Source organism: Geotrypetes seraphini, chromosome 19, assembly GCF_902459505.1.
Source record: "Geotrypetes seraphini chromosome 19, aGeoSer1.1, whole genome shotgun sequence".
NCBI lineage: Eukaryota > Metazoa > Chordata > Amphibia > Gymnophiona > Dermophiidae > Geotrypetes > Geotrypetes seraphini.
In genome coordinates this window covers 14460293-14473968 of record NC_047102.1, presented here as the reverse complement: position 1 = coordinate 14473968, position 13676 = coordinate 14460293, and the positions used below count along the sequence as shown (strand labels likewise).

General features: G+C 40.2%; 1 protein-coding gene across 2 annotated transcripts in view; it reads left to right on the top strand.

Moving 5' to 3' along the window:
• Nucleotides 1–13676, top strand: part of MTCH2 (mitochondrial carrier 2) — a 41678-nt gene that overhangs the window by 13344 nt on the left and 14658 nt on the right. For both annotated transcript variants that reach the window (XM_033928306.1, XM_033928307.1), the window contains exons 2-7: nt 55–139; nt 694–800; nt 4596–4622; nt 6699–6755; nt 10066–10123; nt 13187–13238. In XM_033928306.1, the coding sequence (XP_033784197.1) occupies nt 55–139; nt 694–800; nt 4596–4622; nt 6699–6755; nt 10066–10123; nt 13187–13238 (386 nt within the window). The remainder of the gene's footprint in view (nt 1–54; nt 140–693; nt 801–4595; nt 4623–6698; nt 6756–10065; nt 10124–13186; nt 13239–13676) is intronic.

Below are 13676 nucleotides of genomic sequence, written 5' to 3'. Positions count from 1 at the left end.
TGATTGTGGAACTGAAATAAGATGTGCAGCTAATGGTTTATCTTGTTGTTGAAGGTAGGACATGAGCCTCTTCCACCAACTCTGGGACGAAACATTTTTGGACGCCAAGTTTACCAGCTGCCAGGTCTTTTTGCTTATGGTGAGTCTGTATCACTTCTACAGTCTGAGTTCTATGTATACAGTTGATTCACAAAAGACACAGAGGAGGAGTTGTTCTTACCCCTGTGTTATTAACCTTCTTGTGGGCATCCTGCTGCTCATGGTGTGACCATTCTACGCATAACATATTACAGCGAACAAGAAGATGGAGGAAGCTCATCAACTCTTTCTTGGCTTCCTACTCCATCAGAGTGCTATCACTTTAGCCAGAGGATAAAAGATACTGGCCATTGAGACAGCTCACCAGTGTCACTTTGTCAGCTGGTTTCTAGGAGGCCCTCATGTTGTGCAAGTGTCTGCTCCCTGGACTAAGGCCTTCATCTGTGAAAGCCTACAGAATGAAATCAGTAGTCAGTCCATATCTAAGCCTTCTGGGCAGCTGGAGCTAATCTTTATTGCCACTGGCAGCTATGTTCTCGATTTCAGTGTTTCAATTGCCTGGCATTCCTTGCTCTTTTTATATTTTTTCCATTGCTGAGTATCTGGCTCTAGACGTGTAAATTGTGACTTTGAATCTGATGGTTTGCTTTATAGCTAAACATATTGTGAAGGTTGATGGAAAACAAGGCCTGTTCAGAGGATTAATTCCCAGGTTATGTGCAGGAGCTGTTGGGACAGTAGTACACAGTAAAGTTTTACAGGTGGGTGGAATAATCTGACTATTTGAAAACTTAAAGACGCTATATTGAATTTATACAGAACTTTTATTTGAGCTTTATCTGCTGTTCTATCTCCTTTTCCTTTCTGCTGTTGTATCTGTGATATCCCTGATTTTTTTTTCCTTCTCAGCATATCCTGCCCAGTCATGTTTACCCTCAGCTATCACTGTTTGCAGTATTGTCCTTCTTTTTTTGTCTCCAGTGCTGTGAGACCAATATAATAAGCTGTGCACTATGCATAAAAAACTGGCATATGCTTGTTTTTACCATGCATGAAGAAAAGCACTTTATTCCTGATGCAGTAAAGTAATGCTATGTAAATAACTGTGACCTGAATCATGTTATGATTGCTCTGCTTTAGGGAAGATAGTAACCTGCGAAAGAATTTAATAAAAAACAAAAAAAAACAATTATTGCTTTGAGAAGAACTATTAGGTCCATGGAAAACCAATTGTTACCTTTCAAAAAACTCTCACACGTTCCATATAGTGGCAACCTACATGTATCCCAGTTCTGTAACATGTCCCCCATTACCTCAGGTACATTAAATAGATTGTGAGCCTACCGGGAGAGATAGGGAAAAATGCTTAAGTATCTGAATAAATTCATGTAAACTATTCTGAGCTTCCCTGGGAGAATGGTATAGAAAATTGAATGAATAAATTTGGATTATATGCTGAAATTGAATGGACAACATTGTAAATTACTGCTGCATTATAAATAAGTGCACCAGCAGCAAAGAAGACATGCTGTATCTACTGAGAAAAGTCAAAGCTGAAAGTCATAGCATGGGATTAGAACTGAACATAAACAAGATGAAGATTACGAGCCTGGAAAATGATGACGATTTTGAGCCTGAAGGCAATAGAATAGAAGTTGTAAAGGTTTTTAATCTCCTGGGCTCTTTTGTAAACAAAGAAGCAACTAGAAGGGAAGAAATATTCCGAAGAATAGAACTTGGTTGCTCTTCAATGAAGGCTCTCGACAAAGTATTCAAAGGCAAAGAAGTAACACTCTAAATGAAGATCAGACTTGTCCATGCACTCATTTTCTCAGTGGTCAGTTACGGATGCGAAAGCTGGACACTACGGAAACAAGACAGAAAGAAGATTGACTCATTTGAGCTTTAGTGCTGGAGAAGGATTTTAGGCATGCTGCCAGAAGAACTAACAGATCAGTTCTGGAAGAGATCATACCGGCTATGTCACTTGAAGCCCAAATGGTGAAGTTACGACTATCTTATTTTGGTCACATCTTCAGAAGAGAGAGATCACTGGAGAAGGACATCATGTTGGGGAAGATCGAAGGAACCAGGCGAAGAGGGCGAACTGCAGTCAGATGGCTGGACACGTTGAAAACAACCATGGGGGATGACGCTGGAGGACCTTTCTGGACTAGCACAAAACTGATTTCTTTTTAGATCTGCAATTCGCCAAGTCGCTAGGACTCGAGCACGAGTTGATGGCACCTAACGGCAACAACAACCCAAAAATATGCGGTAAAAAGAAAATGGCCTCTGTAATATGCATGGGGCATTTGGATCATGTCTTTCTTGGCATGAATTAAGATTTATTCACTGTACCTCAACAATGAAGGGACCAATTTCTGTTCAGAACTGAAAACTGCTCTTCGGTCTTTCCTGCACTTAGTGGATGGTACTTAACATAGAAGGGGTCAGAAGAGGGATCCACTCAGCCTGCTACAATCTTTGAGACATTTGGGGTCATGGATGGTGGTGTAGCGAGGGAAGGAGGCGCCCATTGCAGTGGCACCCAGCATCACACCCTCCTTGCACTCTTCCTTGTCCCACGACTAAGACGTGACATTGGAAGGAGAGCTGGGACTGGTGTGAGCATCAATCAAGAGATGCTGCTCGCTGCCATCAAAGATTTTTGAAGACGTGAATGGGCGGAGAGGAGTAGTGCTGGCGGCCCTGCCAGGATGGCACCCAGGGTGGTATGCCCTCTCTGCTCCCTCTCACTATGCCACTGGTCCATGGAGACCCACCAGCCATTATCCCCTAATATGCAAATACTGCAGTTAGCATTGGATTTTAATACAGCTCTGGATATAGAGTGACTGCCAGAAGTTATATGGATACAGCTGATACTAAAGCCCAGATAACTTTCTGTTCCATCCCTGGATAGCACCAGAGCAGTCGTTGTAGATTTTCAGTGGCATTATCCAGATAATGCCACTGAAAATCCAAAAACAGCTCCAGTGAGTGGCATTTACCTGGTTGTATATAGGGGTCAGAAGTGGGGGGTGGCTGTCTATATTTTCATCTACTTCACTCAAGAGAAGTAAGTGAAAAGAAAATATCACAGGTTAATCATGCTGGCATATAAACCTGACAGAGCTGCCTATATTAACACTAGCAGTGTACCCCATCTAGACCAGAAATTAAATTCCCAGCATTAAAAAAAGAGGTGTATTAAGCCTCAGAGCTTGTATGTGCTTCTCTGTTTTGAAAAACAATAGCTAATGCCTTCATTAATGGCTCCAACGTGGTGGAACGCCCTATCAAAGGAATTCAAGCTAGAAAAGAACACCAGAAGATTTAAAAAAGGGATAAAGATTATCCTTTTCTCAGACTATTTCAGCTAAAACTATTAGCTGACAGAGGAAGAAACCAACATGGAGGAAAATAGCAGGCTCCCCTCCCCCTCCCACTAGGAATATGATAGGAGGACAGGACATGACTTGTATGTACATAGTAGATCTTTCCAGAAATGTTTAAGATATGGTGAACATAGTAAACGGAACTAAAATAATTAGGATGAGTGTAACTAGAATTATCTAGGATGAGAGAAAATAGGTTGAATGTAGTACAGTACTCCCCCGAAATTCCATTCCAGGAACACCCGCCAATTTTGAAAAACCGCAAATATGATTTTTCAGCTGATCGAAGGCAGGAGAGGGCAGCTGGGGCGCCGGCGGGTGCTTAAACTGTACTTACGAAGCCAGGCACATTTTCCGACTGCCTCTTCCTGGTGCTAAAGTCATGGTTACACCAATCAGCAGCTGTTTTGATATGCCAGATAGCGTGTCAAAGCAGCTCCTGATTGGTGTAACCATGACTTAAGTACCTGGAAGAGGCAGTTGGAAAATACCGCAAATTACTGAGTCCGTAATTTGCGAACCACAAATTTGCGGGGGTTTACTGTACACATTTCTAGAGCTATTTAGGATGCATGCAAATATAGATTACTTAGTTGTAATAGGAGAGTGTAAATATAGCATACTTAGAATGGTTAACTGTAACCTTTTATAAACATAGTATACATGTATAATAGTGTAATAATGTAAATGCAAACATGATACCCTAACCAAGCAGCTAGGAGGCCAACAATCACAGTGGGATCCATCTGAATCTGTATTTGAAATCCATTACGGATGTCTTTGAAAACTGCTCTGAATGGATCCCCTAGTCATTACTAGCAGTAGAGAAGCTTCCAATAAAGATAAAGATTAATATAGGGTGTGAATAGTAATTTTGGTAACATGAGTGCACATTTCTTATGTGTACAATTTTGTGCATAGATTGGTGAGCTCCTAACATAGGACAATATCAGGCTTTACAGTCTATGGCCCAGAAATATCAAAGAAGAGACAAGTTAATTTAATCATATATTTTTTAATGGGTATAAGTTATGGGTAGACTGGATGGACCATTCAGGTCTTTATCTGCCGTCATTTACTGTGTGTGAAACTGAAATTAGCCTATACTACATGTGTCCTTTATTTGCATACTAACATGGTTCTCTTTTCTCCTAGCAATACCAGGAGTATGACCAGGTAGAGGTATGTTACTAACTTATTTTGATCATCAATTCCCTTAAGAAAGGAAAAGCCAGTGTCTCTACTGAGAGTCAAAAATGAATGGCTTAGAATTGTGATTAAAAGCACTGTATGTAGGCTGTGAAATTTTTCCAGATTTACTAAGGTTTCTAATTTTAGGTGTTAGCCGATAAACAATGATAAAATGTCCATGTACAAAAAAAAAATGAACATTGGTTTTTATTGGATAAATAAATAACTCTTTCACCCCTCAGGCTTTGTGTCTTTCTCTGTGTTGCTGGTTTCTTAAGTGACACAGATGTACACATTTAATTCCATTGGAAAAGATACCCAGCAATAGAACCTGTAGTGTGAAATACCATTGAACACTTGCAGTTTCCATCCTCAAGGAACCCCTAAGTAGCTTAAAAATAAACCCCTAAGTTGACTACTTATAAACACCTAAGAACTGAATCCAATTGTAATAATAAGATTTATGTAGATTGAGGAATTCTGTCGCTGACCTTGATACAACCAGGAACGTTGCCATTTTTAGAAACCTTATAGTTGACAAACTTCACCTACACCACAGGAAAATCATTGTATAATAGATTAAAGTGAAACACTGGAAAGACCAAAGTGGTCACCAGAGGTGCTGGTTGATCCTCATATAGCTGCAAAACAACTGTATCCATTCCTCCGGTATGAAGAGCTTAAAGACTATAATTCAGACAGTAGTGGTAATGCATTCTGCCGCTTTACTCATGTTACTCCTCTCCTAAAGTCACTTCATTGGCTTCCCATCTGTTTCCAAATACAATTTAAACTCCACTTACTGACCTACAAATGCACTCACTCAGCTGCTCCTCACTCTCTCTCTTCACTTATCTCTCCCTATGATCCCCCCCAGCTCTGCTCAGTTGGTAAGTCCCTCCTGTCTGTGCCCAACTCCAGACTCCGTCCCTTCTGCCTTGCTGCTCCGTATGCTTGGAACAAACTGCCCAAATCCCTATGGCAGACTCTATCTCTGGCAGTGCTTAAGGTCCAGTTAAAAGCCCACCTCTTCGAGAGTGCTTTCGACTCCTCTCTCCTCTCTCACCTTGGGTTCTCAATCCCTACTCTCTAAGTCATGTCTTATCTGTCCAAGTTAGATTGTAAGATCTTCCGAGCAGGGACCGTCTATAAATGTCAAAATGTACAGCGCTGCATACGCTTTTCAACTCTATATAAGTGATTAGTAGTAGTAGTATTTATACAAAGCTGACAAGTATAGCTAAAGACATAGTTCTCTGATCAGATGACTAGATAAAATTTTGGCTGTCAGAGGTCCTGCTAGGTCTCTATAGAATTGTATTTATAGAAGAGTTAAGAAACTTTTTGGTAGGTTTATGGTATAGATATAAGGAATAAGAAAGTGTGGGGTAGCTGAAAACTGGAAGTGGGGATTTCTGAGCTAAGGAATGTACGCAGAGAGCTTCAAGTGAGACTAAGGTATGAATAATATGCAAAATTCATGAGCTATGAGATCAAAGATTATATAACCCTTGCCGATACTTGAGTTATTCTGGGCTGCACAGATCACAGGATTTCGGTAGAACACAAATAGTAGAATACAAATATAAGCTATATAAACAGAACAGAGCCTGTGGCTTCTGAAGTTATGACTAGTGAATTAGTTGGAGGGGGTTGGTAAAAATCCTAAGCTTTGGATTTTGTTCAGGGATATTGCATTGAGCTATGTACTGTCCCTTTTCTAGAGCGCCTACTGTTGGAGGTGTATGGGATTCATTCATTTAATCCTAGTGCTTCCCTCTTCAGTTGGATTCTGTAAAAGGAATAGTAGAAGCAGTAGTAATTTATAGAATTCTCTCCATCTTCTTCATTTTAAACCTCATCCTCATAGTAGAAAATAAATATTTGTAAACTCCGTCCCACATTGCCATTGGTTTTGGTTTTCTATCCACTTGGCAAAGGGTAGGTGTGGGACAAATGACAATCTTTCCTAGAGGACCCACCATAGGGGACTTGGTATTGGTATCATCAACTACTCTTCCAATAATCAATCTTAAAGGAACTCATGTATTTTTCTTCTTCCTTCAGGATATGGCTAATGAGCAGAAAGAGGGTTTATCATCAATTGACCAAGTTGTCAAGGAGGTACAGATGTGCTAGTTACTTTTTCTTACTGGTAACAAAACCAGATGTTGGAGCCCTTCTCTTATCACATTATATCACTATCACCATTCCCTGTTTTGTCTTGTATCTCATCACTGGTCTTGATTGAGTCATTATCTGCAGCTCTTAATAATAGTTCCTGGATGTTATATACTTGAGGACTCTTTGAACATGTATGTTGGAGATTGTGCATGTGATTTCTATAAATCACCGAGTTTAGCTTATATCTCTGCACAAAACTGAAGAGAATGAAGAGTGGCAAGAGAATTTTACAAATATTCACAAGATCCAGCTTTTGAAATACTGCAGCATTTCCCATAAGGTTTATATGTTTGCATTAGGTCATCCATATTCCTTGGGTTTTCCTTACTACTTGAAATATATAACGCTTCTGTTACATAGATAGACCACTTTACAGATGTGAATAAAAATGAAAGGTTATAAAAGTTTGCATCCTATGAAACAGCAACATCTAATGGCCAAATTTAGGTCCCACGATTGCAGAAAAAGCCCTGGTGCCCAATCCTCTGCTTAGGATTGTTTTGGTTTGTGGAATTTTTGGTTTATTACTTGCCTTTTTCTAAATCTGAGCTCAAAGCAAATTATATTCAGATAAATGAGTTATCTCTCTATCCAAATTAACTCACAATCTAATTTGTACTAGAGGCAATAGAGATCAAATGAATTGCCCAAGGTTATGAAATAGGTCAGTGGGAGATGTAGGAATTGAACCCTGACTTTTCTGGTTTATAGCTTGTTAGTGCTGTTGGAGTGGGTTAAAGGAAGGTGTGTAAAGTAGGGGGGGGGAGATTAAGCCTCATTTCCAATTAGAGAATGACACGGTGACAAAATTAATTATCGTTCCCGTCCCCGCGGATAACCGCGGGAAACCATCTTCATGTCATTCTTTAAGGAAAGAGGGAAGAATCAGAGTATGAATGGCCACAACCACTGACCCGCAAGCTTTGCTTTGAAGAATGCTGGTGTAGAAGGACTGAGGTTGAAACAGACACTACAGAATGACAGTCTCTGGTATCCAGAGCAGATATTGTGATGCCATAATGCCTCATTCCACCAGTGCCTAAGAGCCAATCACATCAGTGATGTCACAGTGGCTTCATTATCCTTGGCTCCCATAAGAATCAGAGTATGAATGGCCACAACTACTGACCCGCAAGCTTTGCTTTGAAGAATGCTGAGATTGAGCAGCAACATTCCAGAGCAGATATTGTGATGCCATAATGCCTCATTCCACCAGTGCCTAAGAGCCAATCACATCAGTGATGTCACAGTGGCTTCATTATCCTTGGCTCCCATAAGAATCAGAGTATGAATGGCCACAACTACTGACCCGCAAGCTTTGCTTTGAAGAATGCTGAGATTGAGCAGCAACATTCCAGAGCAGATATTGTGATGTCATAATGCCTCATTCCACCAGTGCCTAAGAACCAATCACATCAGTGATGTCACAATGGCTTCATTATCCTTGGCTCACATAAGAATCAGAGTATAATTGGGCACAACCACTGACCTGCAAGCTTTGCTTTGAAAAATGCTGGTGTAGAAGGACTGAGGCTGAAATAGACACTAGAAAATGACATGGGATTATTTCCCACGGTTATCTGCGGGGACGGGAACGGTGATGAATTTTGTCACCGTGTCATTCTCTATTTCCAATCTCAGCTCCGATTCCAATTAAGCCAGAGACCCAAAGATGCAAGAAGAAATTGTTGGCTGAAAAAAGTAAGAAAAATATCACAAATAAAGGGAGAAAAGGGTAGTAATTGTACTAAGAATTTGTTTCAGTGCTTAAATTTCTTATTCGCAGCCTGTGTAAGAGGCAGTGATATATTTTGAAGTTTCTTGCCCTAAATTTAGGGTCTGAGATTAAATTTAAAACCCTAGAGCAGTGTCTCTCAAACTGTGTGTCCCGGCACAGTGGTGTGCCCCGAAGAGATTCCAGAATTTTACTTTATTTTTAAAAATCCCCTTCATAAGTTTACACTAGAATAGATTACAAGTACTTTGTGTACGTAAGAGTCTGCCATGTTATGAGCATCTGTGTGCGTAAGGATACATCCGCCCAGACAGGCATCATTTTTTTACATGTTTTTCCTTGAAAATTAACAGAAAGTAATTTTATTTTAATTTCTTATGCAGTAGTTATCCTAACTTGCACAAGAAAGCAATCGAGGTTTTGTTACTGCTTGGATCTTCTTATCTTTGTAAACTTGGATTTTCAGCTCTGAAAGAAATTAGATTAAAAAAAGAGAACGCCTGCAGATGGTGGATGATGAAATGCAAGTTTGCTCGTCAACTATTGAGCCGTGTTTTGAGTTAATTTGCACTCAAAAACAAGCACATCCATTGCATTAATTAGTAATTCTATTCCATCTACTTTAGTTTCACCATTGTTACAAGTACCCATACATAATTTGAAGAACTTTAAATACAATAACTCTCAAATTTAATTTTTTGTTGGTTTTGCAATTTTATAGTGTCCTGTGAAAAATATTTGCTCCGTTTATAGTGTCGGAGCTAAAAAAGTTTGAGACACTCTGCTCTAGGGACTCATGTTTTTACCCATTTTTATATTTAGCTATAGGATGCAAATGGCCACCTGGCTTATTGGCAATCTCCCATATCTAAGTATGACAACATATTTTACTTTTGTTCCCAGGGAATAGGAATGCAAGATGCAAGTAAAAAAAAAAAAAAATGTTAATGTTTGCAAGAACTTTTCTGCATCAGGGAGTTTCAAATCCCAGCTTATATCAGGCCTCTATAAAAAATTAAAAAAAGCCACATAAGCTTCATGCCATACTTATAATATATTGAAAAAAAGACCTTTTAAAGATTTAATCCCTGCCAGTACCCATTCCATAATTCCACATTGTTGAAATGTTGCTGTTTCCTGTGCACGCTTTGAGCACACACTCATTTCTGTTGGTGTGATGATGTCAGCCAAAACGGCCCATACTGGCATTTTCTAAGAAATACAATGAGCCAGTAGGAAAACTGCCCATATTGGCAGTAATATCTAAAACGCCATAAATTCAATAGACCTAGACAATTTAAATGAAGCTGTATCATTTAACATTCCACAACAGAAAATACAGCACTAGCCATGTGTTAAATCCCATGTAGTTTATACCTGATTCTGCCCTTGATAATCCTGTAGATTATATCCCCCTCGGGTAATTGATTGTATCCTGTCTTCAGGATTCTTCCCTTCCTGATTTTATTCGTATTTAAGCTTTCACAGTTGTGTTAACCTTTGCTTTTATTTCAGACTTCTCGGGAGATGGTGGCTCGTTCTGCTGCAACACTAATCACACATCCATTCCACGGTATGCCCTCATGTTCCTAAACTGCCTCCGCATTAATTCTATATGTTCTTAGACCCCCCCTCTGCCTAATTATATAGCCATTTCATGGCACGTCCTTGCACACTGAATTGCATGGCCGCTGTTCATGACATCCTCCTGATGCTAGACGGCAGAACAGAGAAATTTACTACCCTTGATATTGGTGATGAGGTGGGGGGGTCCGGTGCGGAATTTCTACAAGTCAGTTGAAGCAGGCTACCATTAGAAGTTTGTAGATCATTGCTACATGGCTGTCATTCAGAGTTACTTATTGTCATTAGTCTTACTGACAATCAGTTTAAAAAGTGAGGAAAAAGTCACGTCTGTAACTAGCAATTCATGTTGGTTAAAAAAAAAATAAATCATGAATGAGAGGTTCTGTTTCTGTAGGGAGCAGTGGCCACAATCAGGCCATTATCCTCAGCCCCCTGAGCTTAGATGTCTGTGAGACTGCAGCACTTGGCAGTCGGAGACTATTTCTTGGTTCCTTTGTACATTGTGTCAATATTCTGCATCCATCCACCTGTACCTCAGGCCTTCTCTGTTGGTTGCACTTGACCACTAATCTCATCTCATCTAATCTATTTGAAATATTAGATTTAACCTACACTTTTATAGTATTAGCTCAAGGTGAGCCAGGTTATACAAAGGTGTAAGTTGGGTCATACAAAGAGGACCAGAAAAACACTGGAATTTGTAATCACTTGAAAATAAACTCAATCTGTATCACAAATTCCGTATATACTCTAATACAAGCTGAGATTTGGGGGCCAATAAAAGGCCCAAAAATGGGGGTCTTGGTTTATATTTGGGCCATCGCCTACCCACCCCCCCTCCACAGGGCCTGCCGCAAAACCTGGTGGTCCAGCGGTGGGCTGAAATATGAGGGATCCTCCCATCCCAGCTGAATCCAAAACCCTATGCACCCCTCCTCTCCCCCAACTCCTCGGCAGCCTCGCGGTGGACAGGAGGAATGCCTTCTGCCTCCTGTGCCTGCCAAAATTGACAACCACACCTCCCCCATGTACCTTTTGGGTCCCTGGTAGCCAACCGTTGCATGGAGCAATCTTCCTGCCCTCCTGCTCCATTCAAGGCTGCTTCGAATTCTCGACTCCGAGAACTCATAACAGCCAATCAGCCTGGCAGGGGAGGGAGGGGGCACTGGGTGCAGTTCATAGCAGGGCCAGGGCACTTGAATATTAAGCCCCCATCTTTTATTTGAGTCAACCATTTTTCCTCCTTTTTTTGAGGGGGGGAAATGGGGGTCTCGACTTATATTCGAGTATGTAGTAAGTATTTCTTAAAGACAAGTTTTTAAGGACTCCTTTTCCAAGGTGGGTAACAATTGATGCACACTAAATGCTAAGAAACTCATAGGAATAAAATAGGCTTCTTATTGTTTATTAGAAGCTTCTATTCCACTACTAATGACTGGTGAGTCAATTCAGAGCAGTTTACATGAGCTTCTCTAACGGTGTTATGAGCTTCAGTAATAGTGTTACAGTATATAAGCTATGATCTGTGAGCCATAGTAAAGGTGTTACAATATAATACATTTGCTACGGTATATTATCTTTAGCAAAGGGGTACTATATAGAGACAGAGTGTTTCTGTGATGGTTAGCCATACATGAGCTTCAGATGTTTATATTTTATTAACATTTGATAAACTGCTTAAGCATATTACAGATCTAAGCAGTTTACAATAAAATGCAGGTACTTAGAACTTCCCTACCTGTCTCGAAGGCTCAAAGTCTAGCTAAAGTACCTGAGTAAACAATTATTAAAATAGAAAAAATATAACAAAATTCCAAGAATTGTGAGGGAAAAGTACAATTCAAATAATAATTTAAAAAAGATGGTGTTCATTGATGGTTTTAGTGTATTAGGATATCATGGTATGGTGCTTTTGCATAACCTTTGTTTTTAGTCTTTCTTTTGACTGAATATACATTATAGAATACTGTATTTATTCTATATATACAATCATTTTGCATATTTATACCCTAATTCATTCAATGTATATACACTATAATTATAGTTTCTGTATTTTATTTTTCATATATCCAACTATCTTGGTATTTTCCTGTGTTCACCCTGTCACGTTCCAAGTTTATGGGGGGTATATGGGGCAGAATTTGGGCAGACCACAGGCAGAGTTATCACATATACACACAAATTATGAAATGCCTTAATCTACACGGATATGTGCATAAAGTATATGCCTTCACTTACACCATACCCAAGCAGGTGTAAGTGATCGGACATATATTCAAGTCATGTTTCTCTGCCACATTTGCTAGTATATAAAGACAACTTGTTATGGCTTATTGGATATAACAGTGTGTCGCAAACTTTTTAAAGCCGCAGCATGCTAAACTCGGGGCTGCCGCTGGAGAGCATCCGGCCATGCGTGGATGTCCGCATGGATGTCATCACGTCACCGTCCGCGCATGTCCGAAGGCCTTCCAGACAGGGCCCTGAGCTTGCTAACCCTTAGAGGAGAGGTATGGAGAGGTGCCAGTGCCTGCTGACCTCCTACAGGACATGCCTCTCGCAGCGAGAGGCACGTCCTGTAGGAAGTCAGCCAGCGCCTCTCCTCGCTGGCGTCTCGTGGTACACCCCGAATCTTGCTGCTGCACACAGTTATAATATACCGCTTAAACTGAACAAGCAGATCAAGTACAAAAGTATAATATTAGACAGGAATGCCAAAAACAATAGGACAGAGACAATCATTCAAAGAGGCACATTTAAAGTGAGGCCATATCCCTGAGCTGTGATACAGGCAGAGACAGCTAATCACCCTGATCCTATTTGTCTTCGTAAATTGGCGTCTAGGTGGGTGCCCTCATGATTATAAAAGTAAAATCCGTATTCATTAAAAAGAAAACAAAATTAAATTGTCAGTAAAAATCTGGCAGAAAAAAGGATTTTCATGAGTTGGTAATGCTGATGCCATTCAGTGTAAATGACCCGGAATATCCACAATAGATACATTCTGAATTCATTGCTAATAACAGTTGTACTTTCTCCTCTCTCACAGTGATTACACTAAAGATCATGGTTCAGTTTATTGGACGGGAGACCAAATATTGGTAAGCGTTGAGATCTGTGCAGTCATCTGTGTGAAGAGGGGCTGGTAGGTAGTGTTCTCCGTGTGCATGTTTTCAGGTCTGTACAATTCATTGACTGGATTGCAAATCCCGTGAGTGGCTGAGGGACGATGTGCGTGTGAGGCCAAGTTGTGTGCTTTCACTGAACAGGCAACACCGGTGACGCCAGTAAATTTATTGTGAGGTGTGCACATGTTTGCGTGAATGAAATACCCGAGTGTATCTCCATCTTTCTATTTTCTTATGGGCACAAGCTGAGCAGCTCTAGTGTGATGATGCCAAAGAACCATGGTAGAGAGTTGGGAGAGAAAGCAGGTTATTGGGAAGTAATTTATTTAGCATGTGGACAAGCCTTAATATGATATGGACCAAATTGATTTAAGTGGCTCTTTTTCTTTAATAAAAATTTCTATACCATTT